The sequence below is a fragment of the Hemicordylus capensis genome, chromosome 2 (genome assembly GCF_027244095.1).
Source record: "Hemicordylus capensis ecotype Gifberg chromosome 2, rHemCap1.1.pri, whole genome shotgun sequence".
Lineage (NCBI taxonomy): Eukaryota > Metazoa > Chordata > Lepidosauria > Squamata > Cordylidae > Hemicordylus > Hemicordylus capensis.
Genome location: NC_069658.1, coordinates 341,698,497 through 341,722,989, shown reverse-complemented (window position 1 = coordinate 341,722,989; position 24,493 = coordinate 341,698,497). Strand labels below are relative to the sequence as shown.

Sequence of the window (24,493 nt, the reverse complement as noted above, 5' to 3'; positions counted from 1 at the left end):
ATAGGTAAAATCCTCTGGAAGACCACTTCCGTCCTTTACGAAACTAGTGAAAAATGCATCAACTCCACAGTTAAACAAGGCTGTTCCTGTATCAACTTTCTTGAAACAAACACCAAAGCCACCTGTGCCAGGCTCAGGAAAACAAGGACTTCTGTCTCCTGCAAAGAGTGTTGGGAGCGCAAAAAGAGCAGAGAGCTCAGAGAGCAGCGAGTCATCTGAGAGTGAGAATGAGGTTCTCCCAGTCCCAGTAAGCCAAAAGGTTAGAGATGATTTTATTTTGCTCAGAATAATGGGATTGGCTCTTGCTTCCTCTGTTTGCTAGCACTAGCAAGATGATGCATCTTTGTGGCCCATGAAATCTCAGCTCTGTAGGATGTGGCTGCTTGCCTTCATCATCTTCCCTTTACCTTGCTAAGACGGAGGGAGGAATAATAAATCATGGTGTAGTTGCTTGTTTTTTTAGCATGTTACTAACCAGTGGACAGTTGGCTGACTAGATCAACCTTGGTATTATGTTTGCTTTGTATTATGCCATTAATTACTGTACAATATGTTGTTTTAAAAGTTCCGTTTGGTAAGATGGGAGCTGTAGTCCAAATACATCCTAGAGCGTCATGTTTTCCACCTCTGCACTAATTGATCTCTGCCTTTGACAACTCTTTGTTTCCTCTTCTCATTTCTTGTTCCCATTTGCCTCTTGCCTCTGTTCTCTGGCCCATCTCTCTTGCTCTCTCCAGATAAGTCTGGTATCCTCCATGCCCCACATTGCAGGGAACTGCTATGGCACTTCCTTATCAATATTGGTCTTAGCCATCAGGTGGCTAAGGTCTTCATCAGGTCTTAGCCATCCTGGACAGCTGACTCATAAGGCACTGTCTAGTGTAGTCTGATACATGCTGCATTTCAGAGGTGTGCTTTCTCAGCCTACCATTTTGGGTGTTTGCGCCCTACCTGTGTGTCACTTTACATGTTCCCAGGATGGTACAAGCAGGCTCAAAGGAATAGGACTCATACTTGAGTGGAGTGAATTTCACTTCTTCCATGCTGTGTGGCTTGTAGCTTGTGCTCTTACTTTCTCCTCTGAGTATGTTTCAGGTGTGTGTCCTTCTTAATGGAGTAAATTGAATTTATTTATCAGGTTGTATGTGGAACTGCAAACAGAAATCTGAACTTGTTAGGTCTGGCAAAAGATGGATAGGCTATTCCATTTACCCATATGGTAGCTTAACAAAGTAAATAGAATGGAAGTGTTTGGTGTAGGAGATCCTGGGAATCTAGAAAAATTAAGATATGTACAAAGGCCAGGATCCAAAGTGCATGGGAATGTTTGGCTTCTCCCACCAGCAGCTGCCTCCCCTTATATTCCTTCCCAAAGTGTGGGGACCCTCCAGAGCCATATTCCATAAAGGGCTGCAACCAGAAGTGAAAACCAATCACCACCCCTAATGAGTATGGAAGTGTTTTTTTTAATGGGGTCCCCAGTCAAAGAGCTAAATTTACAAATGATGGGAATTGGGAAGTTTTCTGTGATAGTTGCCTTTAAAATCATTGCAGGGACAGAATATCTTACTATTTTTAAGACTGAATTGGACAGTTATTTAAATCAGGCTTGTAGCTAGCCATTGGCTGATGGAAAGTAGCAGTTTCTCCTCCAAGCAAATGGCTTGCCAGAGCAGTTGCTCAAATCACCCTGTCACGGACATGTAGGTGGTCTGATGCATATTATTATTAAAATTGTTCCACTCAATGTTTCAGTGATGTCCTTTTGGAGTCAGGAAGATTGTCCATGCTTGGATATTTAGCAAGATGGAATTATGCCAGTAATTCTATTGGAGGCCAATAAAATAACTTAATAGCACCATCTATTACAGCCTTCACTCTTGTTTTAACGTTGTTCAATATTGTGACGAATTCAGTACAGTATAACGTATGTAACATCAACATATGGCTCCAACTTGAAGGCAAAACAAATACATCCACATTGTTTTTTCTGCTGGTTATAAAATCAGCATAGATACATACAGATTATAAATAAGACATGACAAAGTCTTTCAAATAAGTTGTTCAGTGGATGTCATGCTTTCAGAACCTGTTTTCTGTTAGGCTTTCAATTCAACTTCATCTGAAACAGCACTTGTCATGTGATGAGAACCTCACTCTTCCGGCATGGCATATTTCTTGGCAGGCAGCAATAAGGAGGGACTATGGCTGAATCTCCACTTCCATAAGCAACATTCAAGCAAACACAAGGAACTGGAGGTTTTCATTCCTCTTTTTGGGAGAGCAGAGGGGTTGTGGTGGTGGTAAACTGGCATAATTAAAATGAGCATTATGTCTAAACTGAATGTTAAGACTTTGAATAATAGTCCAGCTGACAAGGTGTTTGCTTCCACCATCTCAAAAAAATATACAAACCAGCTTGACTTTGTCGGCTCATTAAGCATTCCTGGTTCCACCCTGAACGATATCTTTGCATACTGGCAAAACTGCTCCGCACTATATTGAGAAAGGGCAGGCTCTGTGGGCAGTAAATTCCTTGCATGATGTGAGAAGTGGACACTGGTGCTTTATGTGAGAGGAAGCGAAGAGACCCTGCCTTCAGAGCCAAAGACTGGGACAACTGAGGCTGGAAAAAAGAGAACCTGTAGTGACTAGTTTGGTAGCCTGTATGATTCAGTTGTTTGATGCTTGGTTGTCCCCTGCGTCAGGCATGGGGAAGGGCAGTTGGCTCTCTCAAAGTGCAGAGACAGAAGTTGTCAGGGTTGCTCGTTTTCTTGATGGCTTGCTTCAGTGCAAGGTTGCATTATATTTGAGGGCCTCACTGTGAATACTAGTCTTGCTTTTTAGCAAAGAATATGATGTCTTGTTATCAAGTGGGGAATCTGAAGAATTCTCAGATTTGGGGAAGGTATTGAGCCTTGACTTCTTAATTGAAGGAACTCCCATTATGGCCAAGGAGGGTTGGAGAAAAAAGGTCTTCCAGCTCAAGGGTCTTATCACCATCTTCTTAAGAACCAAGCAAATGTCCTCAGATGCCTGAAAATGGGGATACTGATAGACTGAAACATGCTTGTCCTAGGAAGGTAAACAAACTGTTTCTAGGGTAGCTTGGCTTTGTTTGGATTTTCATGCTGAGGTTTCCCCTAAACACTCTTATTTGGGGATGAAAAAGAGGCTTTGCAGCAGGCTGGTGATACTAAAGACTCTCCACCCCCTCCAACGGTAGCATGTGTTGCAGATCACTTGTGTGAACCATCTGGATTAGTTCTACTAGCACACTGTATTCCTTGCCCTACAGACAGGTCTGGAAATACGGCACACTTTGTGTGTTCATGCCACAACCTGTAATCTAGTTGTGCTCTGTAGGATATGGTGTACTCCCAGTCCAAAGGAACAAACTTGACAGCCCTTGGTTTCCTTATCAGCCCTTGGAAATAATATACCATTCATTAGTTTATCCTCCCCCGCCCCCCTCTCTTTCATATATCTAGTCTTCAGGAGCATAAGCAGGTTACAACCATTAAAAATCCCAGAATAATAGAAGGACCAGAGTGGGGTTTTGGGGGTCATGGTAAAAATCTTGGGCTTAGTGCTATTCCTTTTTTTTAGGCCCTGCCTTCTAATATTCTTGCATCAAATATATCTCATCTCTGTTTCCAGTCCCATGAAGTTGAAAAACCCTTTTTCATACTTTTACTCTCTTCACTAGCAACTTTTCAGAGGTTTGTTGCATAGAAGTCTTCATCCCCTTATTGTATCTGCTGCAGCCAGACAAGACATTAAGGACAAACACCTGCTGTTATAGGCCCACCAGCCCCGATACTTGTGTGTTTAATAGATGAAAGCTACTCAGAAAACCACTATCATTTTTTATTTTAATTTTTTGCCCAAGCCTTTTTCTATTCCCAAAGGAAGCAGCAGACCACATGCTGGCTTTTTCAAAAGACTGCTTTGATTTTGCTTCTTTTGGGGGCCTTTGAACTTGGGTTTAATTCTGCCAACTATAACTCATGTTGCTTTCTGCATGGCTTCCTTCTAAACTCTCTAGAGCAACTGAATGGATGGCTGTATTTTGAAAAAATATACTTCTTGTTTTTTGCTTTCCCTTCACCCACCCCAATGAGCTCTTGCTATGTCACTCCACACATCCTTGAGATATAAGACTAGCCTTGCTGGATCAGCCCCAAGGCCATCTAGTCCAACATCCTGTTTCACACAGTGGCCCACCATGTGCCTCTGGGGAGCCCACAGGCAAGAGGTATGTGCATGCCCTCTCTTCTGCTGTTGCTCCCCTGCAACTGGTATGGAGAGGCATCATGCCTCTGTAGCTGGAGGTGGCCCACAGCCATCAGATGAGTAGCCATTGATAGACCTGTCCTCCATGAATCTGTCTAAACCCCTTTCAAAGCCATCCAAGCTGGTGGCCATCACCACATCTCATGACAAAGAATTCCATAGATTAATTATGCACTGTGTGAAAAAGTACTTCCTCTTGTTGGTCCTAAATTACCCAACCTTTAGTTTCATGGGGTGACCCCTGGTTCTAGTGTTGTGAGGGAGAAAAACTTCTCTGTCCACCCTCTCCACTCCATGCATAATTTTATATACCTCGATCATATCTCCCATTAGTCACCTCTTTTCCAAGGTAAAGAGCCCCAGATGCTGTAGCCTAGCTTCATAGGGAGGTGCTCCAGGCCCCTGATCATTTTGGTTGCCCTTTTCTGCACCTTTTCCAGTTCTACCATATCCTTAAGATACAGTGAACTTCTTAAGATATGGCAGTACTCCAGATGTGGCCGTACCATAGATTTGTATTAGAGTATTATCATATTAGCATTTTTATTTTCAATCCCCTTCCTAATGATTCCTAGCATGGAATTAGCCTCTTTCACAACTGACACTTTCAATGAGCTGTCCACCACGACCCCAAGATCTCTCTCCTGGTCAGTCATTGACAGCTCAGATCCCATCAGCATATATGTGAACTTGAGGGGTTTTGCCCCACTCTGGGGCTTTTTGCATATAGTCTTACATATTCTCTGCACTGACCATAATTTTTAGCACTGACAAGTCAATCTGATTTTGAATTGGCAGATGTTTGTCCTGTCATTCAAAAAGTGATTGAGTTTATTGATGCTATTAACCAACTTCAACATTACTAGAGAACTGGCATTCAAATTATAATGCAAGAAGCCTGATGCTGCTTCCGTTTAGTTCAGATTAAGCCTTTGCTTCTGCTTCAAATCATCCTTCAGTTTGCCAAAGGACTGCCCTCTTGGGAATTTTTTTCTTTTTCTTGTTTGTCATTTTTTAAATCAAAAGCTTGAATTCAGTTTGCCCTCTAGTTCTATCTTTTTTGAAATGTCAGCATCCAGAGCCTGAACATCCCTTAATGCTACTAATCATCTGTTTGTGACATCAGTACTAGATACTGCCTTGGGTACTGCTGTCTGTGTTCCTTAAATGCAGCAATTGCTGTTCATGCAGTAGCATGCAGTGGTGTGTGAGCTGATGATAGTTGCTGAATTCTGGGATTATGGCAACTTTTATAGGTTCTCTTTAGCAAATTCTGGTGAGATTTGTATGAAACTGCAATAAAAGGAGGCTAGGAGGAGGTTATTTTCAGATTAACTCCGTTTAAGGTTGTGTGTGTGGTGGTTATGGTGTGGTGAGGAGGAAGAATTGGGATTTCATTTCCAGTATATGGGCTTGATTTAAAGCAGAACAAAGATCTACTGTTGCCATCTAGTACCATGCAACATGGTAGCTGCTCTGCCCATGAGTATATATTTCAGATTACCAGTAGGCAGAAAGGGGTGAGAGAGTGCAAACCTTTTTCTGCAGTATCACCTGCTTTCCCACCCTCCCCTGTTTTTCCAAGATACCAAAGTGTTTGGGGAACAAAAGGTACTTCTTCAGTCCAAAGAACCTTGAAATAATGAAGGGAAGGAAAAGGTCTAGGTGAAATCTAGGTGAAAAAGATGATTGTTTTCCCCTTCTGGTTAAAGTAATTTGTACTTCTTGGCAAACACACTGAATTTTGGGATGTGAATAACTTTGCTATTGAGAATGACTCTTCAGAGCCATGAGCCAAATGAATCTGAGGGATTCCTAGAACAGCTTGGCAAACACATTTTGTAGTTCTGTGTCTTAATTTTCATAATAATCTGATTAAAATCTAGTCATCTACTTATGGCGGAGAATATTTCTCTTCTGGTGATAAAAGAATGCCGTTTACTGACAAGCAGCCCTGGGTTCTTGTGTAAGAGGGCATAGCAAAGTGCCATCTGCTAAACTTTATGCCAGTAATAAATAAGACACGCATTTTCAAGTAGTATTGTGAAGCTTCAGCGGAAATGGTTCCTTTGTGTCTCCTATGAAACATACTGGATAACTTTGGCAGAATCATTATCTCTCAGTCACCTACCTTTGAAGGCTTGTTGCAAGGATAAAATGAGGCAGCAGGGGGTTTACTAGGATGATATGTGTGTACAGAACTTTTTGGAGCAAAGGACAACAAGGAATGTAATAGAAATATGGGAAATGACTAGAGCATAAACAAGAATATTTTTAAAGCATGTATACTTCCTAGGATCTCCTGACATAGTTCTACTGCTTTAAGAGTCTCTTCATGCATGCACACGCACACCCCAATAACATTTCAAGACAGAAGGCTATCTCTTCATTTTCAGTCCTAAACTATTGTATCACAAGTTCAAGTAATGCAAGTAGTACTTAACTGCTTCATCAGTCTTAAATATAAGCTCAGGAGTGCTCAGTGTGCCTTTTGGTTTGTTTGGAATGGCAGAGTGATACTTTGCATATGAAACGAGCGAGGCTCAAATGGGCCCTTCAGACCTGAAAAATAAACCATTCACTGGTAGTAATTTTGGTTTTGTGTTTTTCCTGTGGTGCAGAGATTGCAAACGCCTCCGCGTCCCACTACAGCCAAACAAAATCAGGCTGATAAGCCAGGGCCCCCCGTGAAAGCTACATCAAGTGCTTTGAAAGGGAAAGAAATGAGGAGTGAGAGCAGCAGCTCGTCTGACAGCGAGGATGAAATGGTTCCAGCAGCACAAAACCTGCCATCTCCATCTGGTAATATGTCTCTGGTTCTTCCTTGGTGTTTGGGTTCTCTTGTGTTCAGCTTCTCTGTCAGTGCCTTTCATTCTTTGCTTGAGCAGCGCATAGCCTGGGCACATAAGTAACAAACAGGCTCCCTCAAGGCACATACAAAATGCACTCTGAGGCACAGTTGGACATGGGAGTGGATGCCAGTTATTTTGAAACTGACTTATAAGAGAGTTTTGTCAGTGTTGCTCGGTTCTCTCCCCCGCCGCCTTTTCTAAATATCCTTCCAAATTGGATGTAAGCTGTTGCTTGGGCATAGCGGGTGGCGAGTTTGGGAGAGGTGCATTCTTTGTTTCCAATTCCTTGCCACAATCCAGTTGTGAAGCCAGACTCATTTCTGAATGATGACCTCGTCTAGAGTCCCATGAAAATGGCTAGTAAAGCTGCTCTGTTCTGATTGGGATATAGATATCAGAATGTCAGACACTCATAGAGGTTACAGACAATATTCTGAACTAGCCCTTTAAACATGGTCTCCCCCCTCACCTGGTGCGCTGTCAACTCTTCACACACAAGGGCAGATTCATCCCAATTGTTCCTCAATGTGCAGTTTTAATACTACTTTTAAAGTCATAGTGTTAAAGTCACAGTGTGTTGAGGAGCAGTTCAGATGAATCATCCCTCTCATGCACAACTGGGCAGTGGCAGGCCAGGTGGAGGGGGAGGTGTGTGAGCCTACACTCCATGCATGTTAAGTTGTTGGTTCAGAAAATCTTTCTTATACCTGGAAACACACTCTCCCCTCTGGGACATTCTGGGCCCTTCTATGAATTTCTTTCAGGTTACTCTTAATGTGAGAGCTTGCGTGGTCCAAGTTCCCTACTTTTTGCCTTGCTGCCCCTTTGCATGAGCACATGCGTACCATCTCTCTTTCCCTCTGTCACACCCTGGCTGTGGAAAATAAATACTGCAAGATTAGGCACTCTTCCCCTGAATTCCAAAGGGTCCACTTGGTGTCTGTCCTCTTAGGCCTTTAGGGCCTGTGTGAATTGCAAGGTGAACGCAGCAAAGAGAAGGCATTGCTAAACTGCGTTGCTTGGCTCTTTGTTTTCAGAGCAGGTGCTAGAAACCGAGAGGAATCTTCCTGTAACTTGTTCCATTCATAGTGCAGCTTACTCAAAGGCATGTCGCTGATAAGCTCTCCCTGTGGTAACTTTGGTAGGCTTTGTAGTGGGGAAAATATCAGACATCACCTTGTCTGAGGAGGAGCAAGGTCATTGGTGGGTGGCTGCTAATGGGATGCGGACTCTGCTGCTGTAAGCTGGATCCCAACGGAGTCCTCCTAATGGATACATTCCGAAATTGTCAGGGAAGATCTGCCTCGGTGTCAGGGCCCAGTTATACTCTGGCATGGCTGTTGCTAGTTACATCCTCCTCCATTCCTTCCTGCTTTCCCTCACCCAGAAGTAGCACTGAAGAACAGGTCAGGGAGCTGCAGGCAAACCGTGCTTGCAGTGGAGAATAGTGGGGTTTCCTTAAAAGTGCTCTTTGCCGGGAGATTGTTGTAGGGGTTGGGGTTCTTCCTGGCAACTTCTCCTATTTCAGATAAGAACAAATGGCTGCAGTCGGGGAGCCTAAGCAGATGAGCGGTCTCCTGTGGTTTTAGCCTCTTGAGGCTGTAGATTAACTTCGTTGCCTTCCCTCCTGATTTTTTCCGCCCCAGCAACCAAGAAGAATGCTACAGCTCCGCTAGCATGTGCCAAGAAGCCCCCTCCTCTACCAGCACCGCTTCAGAAGGCCCAAGAGAGTGAAGACAGTAGCCAGGATTCTAGTGATGAGTCTGACTCGGAGGAAGACCATGCGTTAGCTCAGGTAACTGGCGGAAGTGAAGACACTCAGTCCTGGAATCTAACACATCTGTGCAACTGCAGGTGTACTCTGTAAACTGGTCATAAACCCACAGTAGCCCGTTTTACAGAGCTAGAATCGTGACACTCTTGAAGGACTTGAAGCTATGCAGAATATTTTTTTCAAAAGCTAAAATGATGCTAAGGAGAGTGCCAAGGGGACTGATACAGTCCCCCTTTCTTCCTTCCAAACTAGGGGTGTGCACAAATGATTTGCAGCAAACTGGGTCATTTTGAGCAGCTTGATCACAAACTGGACCAGCCTTCAGGAAGGCCAGCTGGTCCATGATCAAACCGAATCGAGCCCAGTCCTTTGTGGACCGGTTTGCCACGGTTCGAGGAGCTATACTGAGCCATTTTTGGAAGCGTGGTATATAAATCAAATTAACTTTAAAAATGGAAATCTGGTGAGAATTCCCCTTTACAAGCAAAGGGGAATCCTTGAAAAGGCTTCTAAAGGGCGGGCAGTGGGGGGCTTACTGGTCCACTGCAGTAGTGGTACTGCGGCTGGCCCAGACCCAGTGTGCACATGGCATTTCCCCCAGCAGCCTGCAAACAATGAATGGAGTGCAGGTCAGTTCAGAATCCACTGCCATGCTGGTAGGCTGCTCGACAGTGTCATGGACACATTGGTTCTGGGCTGGGGGGCCTTCGAGGAGTGGTGGCACCACTGCCACCACCTGCAAACCGGTAAGCCCATTACGTCTACTCCACCGCCCCAACTGCCTATTAGAAGCCTTTTCAAGGATTCCCCTTTTCTTGTAAAGGGGAATCTTCACCAGATTCCCCCTTTTACCGGCATAGCCTCGAAACTGCCAAACTGGTTTGAGCTAGTTCAGTCAAATGGGCCAGGCCGGCTGGTTGGTTCAACCGAACCAGTTCACGGATCTGTGGTTTGGTCCAAATTCAGCCCAAACTGCAAAAGACAGTCCATGTGCACCCCTATTCCAAACATCAGCAAGGTTTTTTGCTGCTTCAGTTGGATTTTGGATTGGAGAGGGAGGCAAGGGTGTATGCTGAACCTGTATGCCCATGTGGTCTCTTCATCTGCCTATGTGCATGTAACCTCTAGCTGGATGGAGGCATTTTGGTTGGTTCCTCTGCTGTGATCAGCTCAGGTTCTAGGCTGCATAGCGACTGTTGTGGCTGGGCATGAATAGCAGTCTAATTTGGTTGGGTTTTCTGTGTAAACCGCTTTGAGAACTCCTCTGCTGGTGCAGGAGGGCACCCATTGTGGGTTATCTCCACCCATGTGATCCAGAGGCAGGACTATTCAAATGAAGGGAACCTTTTAAGAGCCTGTTTAGGGCACACCCCTTTCAGTTCTTTAGTCCTGCCTTTGCTCCAGAGAGCCGCTCTGTATCAGCTCTTGCGGATCTTTGCTGCCTACTTTTTCTAACTTCCTTGGTTTTCACTTATTGGTCCTTATCTATTGTTTTGTTCTTTTCTTATAGCTGAATTCTCCCCCTCAGACAATCTTTTTAGATTGATTTTCTAGGATTGTTTTTGGTGATTACATGTTTTGTTTCTTGCAGCTGAATTCTCCCCTCTTAGGCAGTCTTCTGTTTTCCTTACCCATTCCTCTCTCTCTCTCTCTCTCTCTCTCTCTCTCTCTCTCTCTCTTCCCCCCCACCCAGAAAAAAAAGATTATAATCCTTGGTTGGCCCTTCTCCCTTTCCTTCCTTCCCTTGCATTGGCTTCTGTCCAACCCAGGCAAGTGAATGTCTTAGTTTTTCAGGTTAAAGGCTTTCCCACCCAAACAGGATACTGACAGCTTAGGCTCTAGAGGAAGCACATAGAACGCCACTAGGCCCTCGCTGCCTCGGGTTCCTCAAAGGCTTTGGGCTCCAATCACATTTGTTGTCATGCAGCTCGCTGGCAGAGGGAAAAATGGAGAGGGACACGCAGCCACCAGTGAAGAAATCTAAAGAGAGCAGGAGTAACTTAAGCATCCACACCTGTTCCAGAACACCCGCTACCACCTGTTTCACCACTGGTACAGCCTGAAGACTCCAGTCATCAAACTCTGGGCCCAAAGCTCCTAGCCAGGCTGGAAAAGATACTTCCGTTGCCACTGCCATCTCCAGTGATGCTCTCGTCACACTCACAGCCATGGCAACAGGCAGCATTGGGAACAGATGACCGGGAGCAATTAGCTGCTGACCTTTTGGGGCTTACAGGCCATCCTTTTGCCCTGGGGGCACACCCGGAAAATGGCGCACTTTTTTTTTTTTTTTTGCTTTTTTTTTGGAGCCGACCATGCAGCCCAGGCAAACAAGCCCCTTGCGCCTTGGCCATTCATCCTTCACCTCTCAGTCCAGGACTTCGAGACAGTAGTCCTGATCCCAGCCACCATTGGTAGGGGAAGGTCTTCAGACTTCTGGCACACTTTGGAGCTATCCACAGCAGACAAGTGTGTACTGCAGTCAGTTCAATCAGGGTACACAATAGAACTACAATAAATAGTGGAAGCCCTACAACTTCAGGACATCTTCACGCCCATAGTTCTGAAGAAAGCTTGCCAGCATAGTCCCATTCACCTGGGCAGGTAGTTCCTGAGGTTTTGTTACTGGAAACAACAGTTTAGGCCTGTTCTCAGCACCTAGAGTCTTCACAAAGGTGCTGACTCCATTGGTTGCCCACCTGCATCTGGGCGAACACATACATGCTTATCTACGTGGCTCTTCCTGTACTCAATTGTCTCGGGGACCATGGCTTCCTCATTAGCAAGAAAAACAGGCGCCTTCATCTTTCCCGTCAGATTCAGCACTCCAGCCATGTGACATGGGCACATATATTCGCTAGCACACCACCTAGGCCTAATAGACTCTGTTCCAAGGGCCAGGCTCCACCTTGGCCTCCTACAATGGACATTACTGTGGAATTAAAAAGATATCGCAAACAAACTAAATTCCTCTTCTGCTGTGAACAAGCACAGATGATCTGACACATGGCCAAGTCTCCACGGAACCAAAGTAGAACCTTATCAACCTAGATGGCTTTAAGAGGAGTTTGGATAACTTCATGGAGGAGAGGTCTATAAATGGCTACAAATCTGAGAGCTATAGGCTACCTCGAACCTCAGAGGCAGGATGTCTCTGAATACCAGTTGCAGGGGAGTAACAGCAGGAGTGAGGGCATGCCTTCAACTCCTGCCTGTAGACTCCCAGAGGCATCTGGTGGGCCATTATGTGAAAGGATGCTGGATTAGATGGGCCTTGGGCCTGATCCGGCAGGGCTGTTCTTATGTTCTTAACCTCATCACCACAGATACTAGCTTACAGGGCTAGGGTGCACACTGCCTGTCAGCAGATGCCCAAGGAAAATTGATGCCAATAATACAACACCACGGTATCAATTGGTTAGAGCTCCATTCTAGCTATCTAGCTCTCCTTGCCTTCTAACAACCAATATCTGGAGCGCATGTACCAATCGGTACAGATCTGCCGCATCATGCAGATCTGCTCAGCCAAGGCCTCATTCTGCATCCCAATCTGGCATAGCTACAGCTTGCTACATGGTGGCTGAATGCCACATTATAACACTTCTGTTCCCCTCAGATTGTGGACATACTTTTAGCATCATGTAGACCCTCTACATACTGTATTTATCAGCATATCTGGAAAAAGTTTTATGTGGTGGGCTTACTGGAATGCCTTCCATATTTATCTTATTGCAGACTGAAAGAATTATTGGACGTTTTAGAAAGAGGCCTTAAAAAGGCCTTAAAGCCAACACACTAAAGCAACAGACTTCTTTGTTGATCAGTCTCCTATCTATCCAGACTGATGTGTCATCTTCACCCATCCACATTACCTTGTTTCCTTAGAGGTACATCTGTTAGCACCTCTGAGATTTTCTCTAGAGATGGTCTGCATAATTCTGGACCCCTCCCCTATTCCTAAAGTCAACTCAGTGTTCCACAGATCCTAGGACATCTACCTTCCTTTGTTCTATCTGCATCCAGTGCATCCTAAAGAGGAACATAAACTGGACGTATGGTGTGCTCTGTGCATGTGCATCTCTAGAACATCTCCTTCCACAAATTTGAATTCCTTATTGTCTGTCCCTTGCTGGCTACTGTGAGTCAAAAGCTGTCTACACTAACCACGTACCTTTCTGGCGTATGAGGTGCAACATCTGCCTATGCCATTCCATGTCACAGCTCATTCCATCAGATCAGCAGCCACGTCTATGGCCTTTCCCCACCTATGCTTCCTTTGAAGAAATCTGTAAAACAGCTACGTGGACATCTCCATCCACCTTTACCAGGCATTACAGACTTTACATATTCACTTTGTCCCAAGCTGTCTTTGGACAGCAAGTCTTGCAAGAGGGACTTCTGGCATACTAGACTAGGGATTCTCAACGTTGGGTCCCCAGAAGTTGTTGGACTTCAACTCCCATAATCCCCAGCCCCAGTGTCCTTTGGTTGGGGATTATGGGAGTTGAAGTCCAATAACATCTGGGGACCCAACGTTGAGAATCCCTGCACTAGACCAATCCTTACCTGCCCGGTTAGTAAGCTGTAGTATATCCCACAATAGGTGCCTTCCTGTACCAGCAGAGAATTGAACACTGGTACTCAACATGAAGGTTGCTTTTTGCTGGTGTGGTGGAGGGCACCCATGCCCCTTGCATGGTCAGCTGGGTCTTTCAAAATATCTGGATCTCTATACTTGGCCTCAGACTTCTCAAATATATTCTGTCCTGTCTTCCTCTGCGTCAGGTACTTGTCTTCAATGGAAGACATTTCTTGACTCGGCTTTACAACAGAACTGAAGGGGGACCACCCTACACAGGCTCTTAAAGGTTCCCTTTATTTGAATAGTCCTGCCTCTGGAGCATGTGGGTGGAGATAACCCACTATGGGTGCCCTGTTACATCACCAAGAAGAAATATTCATGGCACATTCCAATGTTCCATTTTGTTGAAAAGCGATCCATAAATTTTCAATTGTTGTAGTGCATAGCAGAGCCCCTTATGATCTTACTTATTTATTATTTATGTATTGTGCCTGTAGACTGCTGGGTTGGGCAACTTTGTTCAGAAGTGCCCCTCTTCTTTCTCTTTCCCCTCACTGTCCACATTTCAGACCCCAGGATTGAAAAACTGGCTTCTGAATGCAGTACTTGGTGCTGTATCTTTCCTGCTCAAAATTTGCTTCTCTTTGAAAATCTCTTCTAAACAAACCAGAGGGAGAGAGATCGATCTCAAAAATAGTATTACCCAGTTGGTTCCTGGTGGTGGGTGGATAAAAGGTTTTTATTTTGCACAGCTGTCTCATCTGGTTGGGGCTGTATGTGTGTGCATTAATATTATATTGTGTGCATAAAAATATATTTTATATTGCACCAGATGTGATGTATAAAAAGCACATGCAAACCCACAAAACTCCAGTCTGTGGCGCTGGTTGGTGGGGGTGGAGTAGCATGTAGCTAATACTCTCAATAGTGTGTTGTCTGAAATAAAAATAAAAATGGATTAAAGAATTGTGACAGGATTGCCAAAAACCTGAGCTCTCCACCAAAGTATGTGTTTTGAGGTTTTATCATCTTGGCTATTTTCCTTCATTTGGTGGAAGACTTGGGGTGTTTCTGTCAGCAGAGGCAGCAATGAAACATTGCTGATTCTGCCTCCTCCCTCTCTTTTTAACAAAGTGAGTGAGAAGTTTTTCTTTCTCTTTCTATCTTGGCACAAGGAGAGGGCTGCACTTATTCTGTGTCTGAAATGTGTTACATTCATTTATATAAATTTGCTTCTATAATTCTGTATAGCCAATTTAAATCTCTGCAAAATTAGAATCCCTCCGCAAGGAGAGAGGTGGGCAGCTGGGAGTGTTATTCCAGAGTTACTTGTACTTTGCTGTTAAAGAAAACCCTGCACTGAGAAACCAGCATGTATAAATGAATCCAGCATGTATAATTTAAGCACATCTTGTGCAGATATGCCCAGTATTCATGGTTTATTCTGCATTTTTCAAATCAGGAGAAGCAAAGAGCTTTGCAGGGCTCTTGGATGCCTCCTTCTGGCCACTCCTTGCCTCAACCAGCATTTATTGGAACAAACAAAGCAGCTCTGAAACTGCTTGCTTGCTCTCCCCTCTACCACCACCCCCCACCCAGCTTCTCTACTACACAGTCTTAGTGGACTGAAATTTGCTTTTTAAGAAGAAAAAAGTGATGGTTGAAATTCCTTAGGTGCTGTATTTTGTGCTTAATAGCTTTTATGTGGTGCAACTTCAGAGTCTGTGTGGAGGATAATGTGCACTGAGCAGCTAAAATCCATAATAGCCAGATTTATATTACTTCAATTGTGTATATTTGTCTGAAAGGCCTCTTGGAGATGGTGTATCCTACCTAGAAAATGTGCACGGCTCCCTTCTCATGCAGAGTTCATATGCACGTTCTCTTCCAGGACCTGGTGGAAGTGCACAGAGTCTAGCTGTTGTGGATGTGAGCTGCTCGTGTCTGTCTGTTTGTGGGCAAGGCTTCCAGTCTTGGAGGCTGAGCAGTGTGAAGCAACTACACACCCCTCCCCAACAAGGCTTTGGTTTTATTTGCAAGATCTCAACAGTGCCAGTTTGGAAATAAGCAAGCAGTCCTAAAAGAACAGAAATCTTATGGGCTGGGAGCAGGATGTCGGGGGTGGGGATTTATAAAGGAAAGCCTCTTTGGGAGGCAGATCACATTCCACAGAAAAGGAACTGAGGCTGCAAGGCAGTAAGTCACAAGGCCAATGCAGTGGGCCCTGAAAGCCATGGAGCTTGGACACTGGCCTTCAGAACCCACCCCACTATCCTCGGACTCCCAGATGCAGCATCTGCGCTATTTCTTTGACACAATCCCCCTATTGTTACAAAACCATACATGAAATAAGCATGTATTTGTCCCTTATTTCCCCTGCCTCCACTCCCTCCCCTCCCCCAGCCCTATTCAGACATTACATTGTCCGAGCATACAGGTATCTGGACTGAGATACATGTGTTTGTGTGAATGACTGTACCTGTATTCATTTCAAAAGGGAACCTGGCTACAGGCCCTTCAAATGTGTGGGACAGATAGGAAGTGTACTGTGTGAATAACAATGCCTGTGTGCACTGTACACTCGTTGTGTGAGTGTCCAACTCATGGGAATAAGGCTTCTATGTGGGATTTTGTGTCTGTTTCTAGTCTGAGCCCTGGGGGCAGGGACCTGTCGTCGTATCTCTTATAATGGATGAGGCCATATACATGGTTGTAGTAATTACTTAGCATCTCTGCACAAGTGGCTACCCTGGATGGAGAATGCTGACATTGTCCAGTTGCCAAAACAGGATGTTTCATGCAGCTGAAATAAATAGTGAAATAATAAATGCTTGAAGTAAATGGTGCGGGGTAGGGATAATAACAGCAAGACTTTCTTGGATTTGCATTACTGAGTGCTCATTCCCTTGAATGGGGAGTGCCTGGCACTGTGTGTTTCTATGCATTAGAGCCCCTGTTTGTCACAATCTAATTATATCCTCCTCCTCCATCTCCTCCTTTCCTAGAAACCAGCCCACGTGGCGCAGAAATCTGCACCCCTCCCTGTAAAAGCCCCAGCTCTGAAGGCAGGAAGCAGCAAAGCAGGCGTGGCTCCGTCAGCAGGGAAAGGGGCAGCAGCCAGCCCAGCAAAGTTGCCAAGTGCCGCTCTTCAGAAAGCACCAGAGAGCTCTGAGACAGACAGCTCGGAGAGCGAGGAGGATGGAAAGCCCGCGAAGCAGGTAAATGAGAAGCCATTCTGCCAATGAGTGTGTGCCAGAGGAGGAGAGAATCTGTGAGCATCAGAGGCGAAGCACCGTGCTGCAGGTAGTTCCCAACAGCAGTTAAAGTGCACCCCATGTGAAGCCACCTTCACCAGTGCTAGTGCTGCATCCTCTTAGGGTTGTGATGTTCACACAGCGTTGTCATGGTACATGGTGCTACTTAGCAGTCTCTTTGTCCTGTCCAGTACAAAAAGCTAGATGCATATTATCGTACACATTGGTAAGGCTGTGTTTCTTCCCCCGGAACTGATCCCCCCCCCCCACCTCTGTCTTGCATACCTTTACAGCAGGGGTTCCCGACCTTGGGTCTCCAGATGCTCTTGGACTACAACTCCCATCATCTCCAGCCACTTTGGTCACTGCAACTGGGGGTGATGGGAGTTGTAGTCCAGCCACAAATGGGGAGAAGATTGAAAACCCCTGCTAAAGTTCTGCAATACCTTCCATTAGGAAGGAGTTAATAATACCTTTTTTTAAAAAAAGTGTTGACTGACGAGCTTCATTATTTAACCTCTGTTGGGCAACTGTTGATGGGGGAAAGTCAGGCATGCTTCAGAATTTCATAGCTGGGTGTGCACGTCAGAGATAGTGAGAGAGACAGAAATGAACACTAACTTAAAAATACTTCCTTGAGACCAGAATGGCTGGTTGTCAGACTCTTTATTTTCCCTTGCAACTTTAATCTGCATTTCTGTTGTCTTGTTCCTGCCTCCTCCTCCTCCTGCTGCTGCAGCCCCCTATTCACCCCTTCTTTAAGCAGAAAACAACCTCGGGTAAAGCAGCCAGTGCTTCTGGGAATAGCTTGCAGGCCAACTCTGCTGTGTCAAACGCAACTGTGAACAAGCGCCAAGGCAGGAGTTTGGCCACAACACCAGGGGTAGTGAAGCCGAGCCCCTCCAAAAAGGCCAGGCTCAGCCAGAGCCAGGCGCTGCCTGCCAAACCAGCCGGAAGCCTAAAAAGCAAGGAGAGTTCGGGAAGCAGCAGTTCCTCGGACAGCGAGCAAGAGGGGGCAGCGGCACCAATGGCAGCCCAAAAGATTCCACAGTCTGGTAAGACGAGAGGCTCAAGCCTGGGGAATATCCAATAATAATACTCTCCCTTGTGCTTGCTAAGTTTCAGGTATGGTCTCTGGAGCTCAGAAAAGCTTTGTATGCTATATGGAATTGGGGCACTGTGGAATCTGAAAAACCTGGCCATTGGTATAATGCCTGTTGGGGGGAAATGTCTGGGGCAGGAGGCTCTAGCAATAACCATCACTTCTAGGACCAAGTGGCTGCCTCTCATGATTCTCGCAGCCTTGATGGAAGCCTGCCTCCTTACTGTTCTCCATTAACTTCGACACTACCATAGCCATTGTCCGAATAAATTTCCTCATTGCCCACCGGAGCAAAGAAGAATTGGAATTCTACAGCAGGGCAACAGCAACCTCTGAAGCTTGTGCATCAGGGAAAGTTCAGAGAAATCTGAATAACCTGGCAAAACTAAGGGGCAAGTGGGAGTGTTAATGTGTGGAAAATTTCCAAGACGTTTGGTTTGACTTGATCTAGCTAGGAGACACTCTCACTGCGAAGCTTTGATGGCATAAGAATCTTAGGGGTTGATTTTCCTCTTTAGCAGGCATGCTGCAGAAACCAGGAGCAGCAAAAGGGGCAGAGAGCTCTTCTGAAGAGTCCAGTGATGAAGACCAGGAGCCTTCACAGGTTAGCTACATCCCGTGGGTTTAGAGAAAAGGCTATTTGTCTCTCCTAACCCTTATGTGTCTGCATCAAGAAGAGGGTTTAGGGTGGATGGTCATATCACCACTCCTTCTGTAGATGTTAGCTATTTTGTTTGGACTTATCCACAAAGCTGTAGTCAACCTGATGTTAACACTATAGATGCTGGATCATCCCTCACTTTCACTCACAGGTTCAGCCATGAATGGCTCTCTCTGCTCAGTGCACACTGAAGATATTCATAATGGCATGGGCCAGAAGGTTGCTACGAGCACAAATGGGATTTTAATTGTAAGTAGGGATGTGCACAGAACCGGGGGGGAGGGGGGTGCACTTACCCCCCACCCCTGCCGTGTTTCCCCTGCCAGCACATGATTTCCGAAAAGCCTGTTGGGGCGGCAGCATACCTCCCTGCCACCCCATTGACCAGATATACCCGGAAGTACTAGACACACCTGTGCACCTGGGCTTTTTGGAAATCACGTGTGGGGGGGAGTGGGGGGAGTTCATCCTCCCATGCTCTTAAAGGTGGACACACACTCCCGTAGAACCTTCAAGCCGGCCAGGGTTCAAACCTTTTCAGAGGCCCATAAAAGGGCTTCCAAAGAGGTTCGTGCACATCTCTAATTGTGAGTACCTGGCTTGTTAACACACCCAGTGTAAATGTGGTTAATGCTATTGTATGCTTAAGGAGTAGGGATAGTCAGGGATGGCATTTGGAATCGGTAGTCCCAGTGTTGGTCCTTGTGGGATCTCACAAACCTCAACACTTTATTCATACAGTTGACATATATTACTATGTATTCGAAGTTTAACTTTGTAAGCTGCCTCGTGAGACTTTTGTGCCTGAAAGTGTGGATAGACTCATAAGTCCCTTAAGTTATGTCAACTTCACCATTCCTCTAGTGAGCAACATACATGTATTCCCTGCCCTTATTACCCTTGCAACAGCCCCATGGGGTAGATTAGGCAAAGAGACTGACTGTACCAAGATCATCCAGTGAGCTTCACAGCAGAGTGGGGATTTGCACCTGTGCCAGAAATCTCTAACTCCAACCAATACAACACACAACCTTTTGGAGATGGTGAAAAACAAACAACAAAATTGCTTCCCTATTTTAGTGACTATGTATGACTGTTCTTTGCATGAGGGTTTGCTGTGGGGGTGGGGGGACCTAGACCCCACCCACCCCCATACTTTGGGCTTTCAGTGTTTGGGGGACTGACCCCTGCTTTTTTCTTTAAGATGGAACAAAGAAATTGCAGAACAATTAGATCTTCTATTCTTGGAAAATACATCCAGTAAGAAGTGACAGTGGGTAGGGGAAGAACAAGGTTTTTTAATGTTTGTATAATTGTTATGGAGTCTCAATTTTTGACTCTTTTTAAACCCTCTTGTAACTTTTATAGAAGTGCCCTGTCTTATTTGTCCTGGGTCTTGAGAGAGAGTGAGACCAGGAAAAAGAACAGTGTTTTAACACTGACACTAAGGGTAACTTAGGAAGACAAGCAAGGAAAAAAGCATGACTATCACATTCTATTTTTTTGTGGTCTGAAAAAGACTCCCTAAGACCCCAAATTAGGCTTTCTGCACAGCCCCTGAGATCCCAAGCCAGGCAGCCGTGACATGAATTTCCTTCTCTCTTCCTTCATTCCTGCTTAGCCAGTCCCTGGGGTGGGTCATCTGTCTTCCTTTATCCAAACTCACTCTTAATTTCACCTTTCCTGCCTCTTTCATCCTTACTCTGCCTCTGTCCACTCCCCTCCCTTGGTTACTTTCTTTAGCCCTTTTCTAATCTTTTCCCTGACGGTCTTTCCTTTGTCCATAGAAATCTCCTTTAACCCCTTTCCTTTCTGCTTCTCTGTTCTATTTAACAAACATATCAAATAATCCACTACATATTCAATATTTATCAAAGAAGTCAGTTATAAATGAAAGAATCCACCATGGTGGTAATAATTCCTAGAAAAGGTTGTATTAAATGCACACATAAATTTCATTTAGCGTGTTCTGTGGATGTGGGAATTCCCTGCATGTTCATATAATTCAGTAACATCTAATCCTCACTCTGTAATCAATACAATATATTTCTATTTGGACTGTTAACCCTAGGGTGATATTCCTTCTGGGGAAGGGTTAGCATGATTAATAACCAAGCTTGCAATCTAATAAGGGGGTGAGACATACCCCGCGTTCCATAATGCATAGAAAGATTAAATGAGTTAAAGTGAAATGGATTAGGCCCTGTATTGCACATTTTATACTAGAAGTAGGTATAGAAATTTAAGAACTACATTGAGTATAGGAGTTTGTTCACAAAGATGTGGTCAGTTAAATGCACCTGCTTGAGGTAAAGTGTGCTGTTGAGTCGGTGTTGACTCCTGGTTGTCCTTGTTAGAATACAGGAGGGGTTTACCATTGCCGCCTCCTGTGCCTTTCAGCATCTTCCTATATCACAGCTACCCAATATAGGTGTTTCCCATAGTCTGGGAAACATATCAGTGGAGATTCAAACCGGCAACCTCTGGCTTGCTAGGCCAGTCATTTCCCCGCTGCGCCATTCTCTTTTTCTGACACCTGTTGGAAGTGCTCATGAAATCAGAGTTCCACATAGTTAGAATGTGGATTGCATTTGCCTGACTGTCAGTTAACCTGCTTAGCCGAAACAAAGGGCAAACCAGGGTTGAAACTGCTGTGCAACAAAATGGTTAAACAAGGGAGCTGTGTTGTGCATTCACCAGCACTTTTTATTTGTAACTTAAGCCATGTCCAAGCTATAAAACATCCTGTATAAGCAGTGTATAGTATGTACTATACATCTGTGATGCATTAGTCTTGCATGCAAGCCTGGAGTCAGCAGTCTCCCCTATGCATGCTTAATGGGGAGAGAACAGCGAAGCAAATCTACTGTGTATGTCGTAAACCCATAAAATACCTGCATAAATGCTTGCTCTCCTCCCCCACTGGGTGAATTGAAGCTTTTTCCCTGTGCTTTGCTCCAGCTACCCTGCTTCCAGCCTATGGATTGCTTCCATGCTTCTGCCAACTCAATTGAGACCTCTGGGTTCCCTTAACAAGCCCATGAGAGGCAGAAAACTAAGCGATGGGAGAGTTTATGTGGGCTTAGAATAAACAGAAGCCGTAAGGATCAGAACTAGCTTTTCAGGGCCTCTGAATTGGCAGCAAGCTTCCCTCCAAAGGATAGCCAGAGTGTAGCAAATAACGTTGTCACTCTAGGAAACTTGAAAAAAACCTATACTCTAGAGGCACACTTGATGATAGTGATGATGGTGCTGTTGAACCTGAGACACGGTGGAAATGACAACTGGCTGTGACTCTCTCAAGACTTTTTTAGCAGTATCGTTCTTGGATGTACAACACATGCCCATATATCCACTGGCTGCCCACATTCTGCAGGACTTAGCAACCTGTCCTGCCAACTCGCCCTGCTCATGTGACTCGCTTCTCCTTCTCCCACCCTCCACCAGTGCTCCTCGGTAAAGTTCACAGTAGCAGTAACTCTCCTCAACGTTACATGTAGGTAGTAGGAGCTCTTTTCTACTCTCCAGATCAGTAGCCTTCACGGAGGGTGTTCATGAATTGTGAGACCAAAGCAGAACAGCTGTCATGATGGATAAAAATTCTCCTTGAGTCTTACCTGTAAGTTCTAGTCCTGAGGAAGTGAGGCCATGAAGCTGTGTGTTGATGCTTCTAGAACTGTCACTTTTGAAGTGGTTCTTGAAGATGCTGAGATGATGGTGAAGTTTGGCAATCACTTTTTTCTAACTCGTGTGTGTGCTTTCTCTGTAGTCCCTCTTATCAGGCTATCCAAGCCCTTTCAAGACCCCACTGTCTGCTACACCGAAGACTGCTGCTTCTCCATTAGCCAAATGGAGCTCTGGAAAAGCTGTGTCTGCAGGTGCGTTGCTGGCAGGAGTACCAGCAGCAAAGTCTTCTGTGAAAGTAGCCCCTGCTGACAGCTCATCAAGTGATAGCAGTGACTCTGACACAGATGATAAGGAAACATCCATTAAACCGAAGGCAGGTTAGTCTTTTGAGAGGAATTTCTACAGGAGGTCGTGAAAGGAACACTGAAGTAAGTTGATAACAGTGTGTTATGGACATGTGCCTCAGTAGATCTGCTTGCTGGGAACAAAGGCCTCCACCCTCTGACAAGGGTTCCAAGTTCACATGACATGAGAACCCACCTGCCCAAATCTGGGGGGGCGGATCTCTGAATGATGAACAACTCACATTGTCTGCCTATTGGTGTGACTTGAGACCTCCTCCTTCTCCCAAGATCTGTCACAGGTAGAGGACTTGGGTCAGTGGAAGCCACAAATGTGTAGCCCCCTGTATAGGCATGTCCTGTAATGAGCACAGTAACTCTCGTCAAAGGAACATGTAGGTGGTAGGAGCATTGCTCACTAGCCAGATCGATAGACTTGACTTCATGGAGGGTGTTCTTGGACCAAATGCCGAATGACTCTCATGATGGCTAAAAGGACCTAGCATCCTTAACACAGTGAACTGTTCTTAGGAACATAGCAAGCTGCCATATACTGAGTCAGCCCATAGGTCCATCTTGCTCAGTATTGTCTACAGACTGGCAGTGGCTTCTCCAAGGCTGCAGGCAGGAATCTCTGTCTTGGAGATGTCAGGGCAGGAACTTGGAACCTTCTGCTTTTCCCAGAGTGGCAGCTCCATCCCCAAAGGGGAATATCTTACCGTGCTCACACATCAAGTCTCCCATTCTTATGCAACCAGAGTGGACCCTGCTTAGATTAATATGCTAGATCTTGAATCACTTCCTCACAACTTTGAGATGAAAACCTGTAGGATATTTTCCTTTTCTTGGAACTGCTCTTGCAGTTTGACAAACGTAAGTTGAAACTATCTAGCCAAGTTACAAACCTCTGTTGTAAAGCAACACACTGTGATGCTGCTTCAACATCATGTTAGGAAGTGTTCTCCTTCAGAACAGAACTGGGGTAATGATAGATTCCAAAGTCAGTGACTGAAAGCTTTCTGCTGGGGTGGGTTTGCATTATGAGGCTTATATTCTCCTTGGACTCCCTTGCTGCTTTTGGCCCTGTGCAGCAGCTGGCTTCATGGCCATGGTTTTCTTTGTATTAATGGCATTGATGTGGGAGAAAACCACAGGCCCTCACCCCTTGGGTCCTGCCAGTTCCGGGTCCTCCTGCTTGGGCCTACATGTGACTCTCATACCCGCCTTCTCTTGCCTTGTGCATTGCGGCCGCCACTTCACTTTGAAGATGGCAGCTGTGCTGGGCCACACAGTGTCCTCAGGTGAGCAGCTTCAGGGCAGCAAACTAACTTAAGTCGCCTCTGCTAGTAAACTGCTTGCTTAGCTTTTCATTCTAAGCTTATAGGATGGGTACGTTTTTAAATGGGCATTCTGTATTAGATGGGATAATTAGCATCTCAATTTAAGGTATATCTTGCCTCAGATGATTTAATGGGTCTTCTCCAGTTTGGCCAAGGAGACTGGAGCACACCTAGCCTGTGCTTTTGTACAACATTTCTGTGCCAAGGGTTGCCTGAGCAAATGTGTTATAATGCTCATCACTTTGGTGCTGTGGTGCCTGAAAGGCAGGGCTTCCGTTACACTGTCTGTAAAAGTGGAGAGCATCCATTCTTGTCCTCGCTGACTATACGATTCTGGAATAAAGATCAACGCTTAAAATAAAGACTAGCTGGCAGCAGATAAGTCTGCTGCTACCACCTGTTGGACATCCCCAGAAATAAGCTGTCTTTTTTCTTTTCTTTTTTTTAAACCTTCTGTGCTCTTCTGGGTCCCTTGGGCAGGATGCCTGAAGGGAAGGACTGATCATTGTTGGCTCTGCAGATTCTTCCGAGGTGTACTGGTAGAGTGTGTACCCGACATAGCCTTGTAGACTTCCTTCCCGCTCCTGCCTAAATTACGAGCTGAAAGAACAAACTGTGACAACAAACTTGTCCAGAAAAACAACAATTGGGAATCTTATTTCTT

The 24,493-nt window shown here is 45.2% G+C and overlaps 1 protein-coding gene across 5 annotated transcripts in view; it reads left to right on the top strand.

Moving 5' to 3' along the window:
• The window catches only part of TCOF1 (treacle ribosome biogenesis factor 1), a 53,687-nt gene that overhangs the window by 18,426 nt on the left and 10,768 nt on the right, over nucleotides 1–24,493 (top strand). For 3 of the 5 annotated variants that reach the window (XM_053299577.1, XM_053299576.1, XM_053299579.1), the window contains exons 8-14: nucleotides 5–259; nucleotides 6,918–7,098; nucleotides 8,795–8,943; nucleotides 16,510–16,722; nucleotides 17,498–17,813; nucleotides 18,379–18,464; nucleotides 22,291–22,525. In XM_053299577.1, the coding sequence (XP_053155552.1) occupies nucleotides 5–259; nucleotides 6,918–7,098; nucleotides 8,795–8,943; nucleotides 16,510–16,722; nucleotides 17,498–17,813; nucleotides 18,379–18,464; nucleotides 22,291–22,525 (1,435 nt within the window). The remainder of the gene's footprint in view (nucleotides 1–4; nucleotides 260–6,917; nucleotides 7,099–8,794; nucleotides 8,944–16,509; nucleotides 16,723–17,497; nucleotides 17,814–18,378; nucleotides 18,465–22,290; nucleotides 22,526–24,493) is intronic. The other 2 variants (XM_053299578.1, XM_053299580.1) reach the window with 2 other exon arrangements.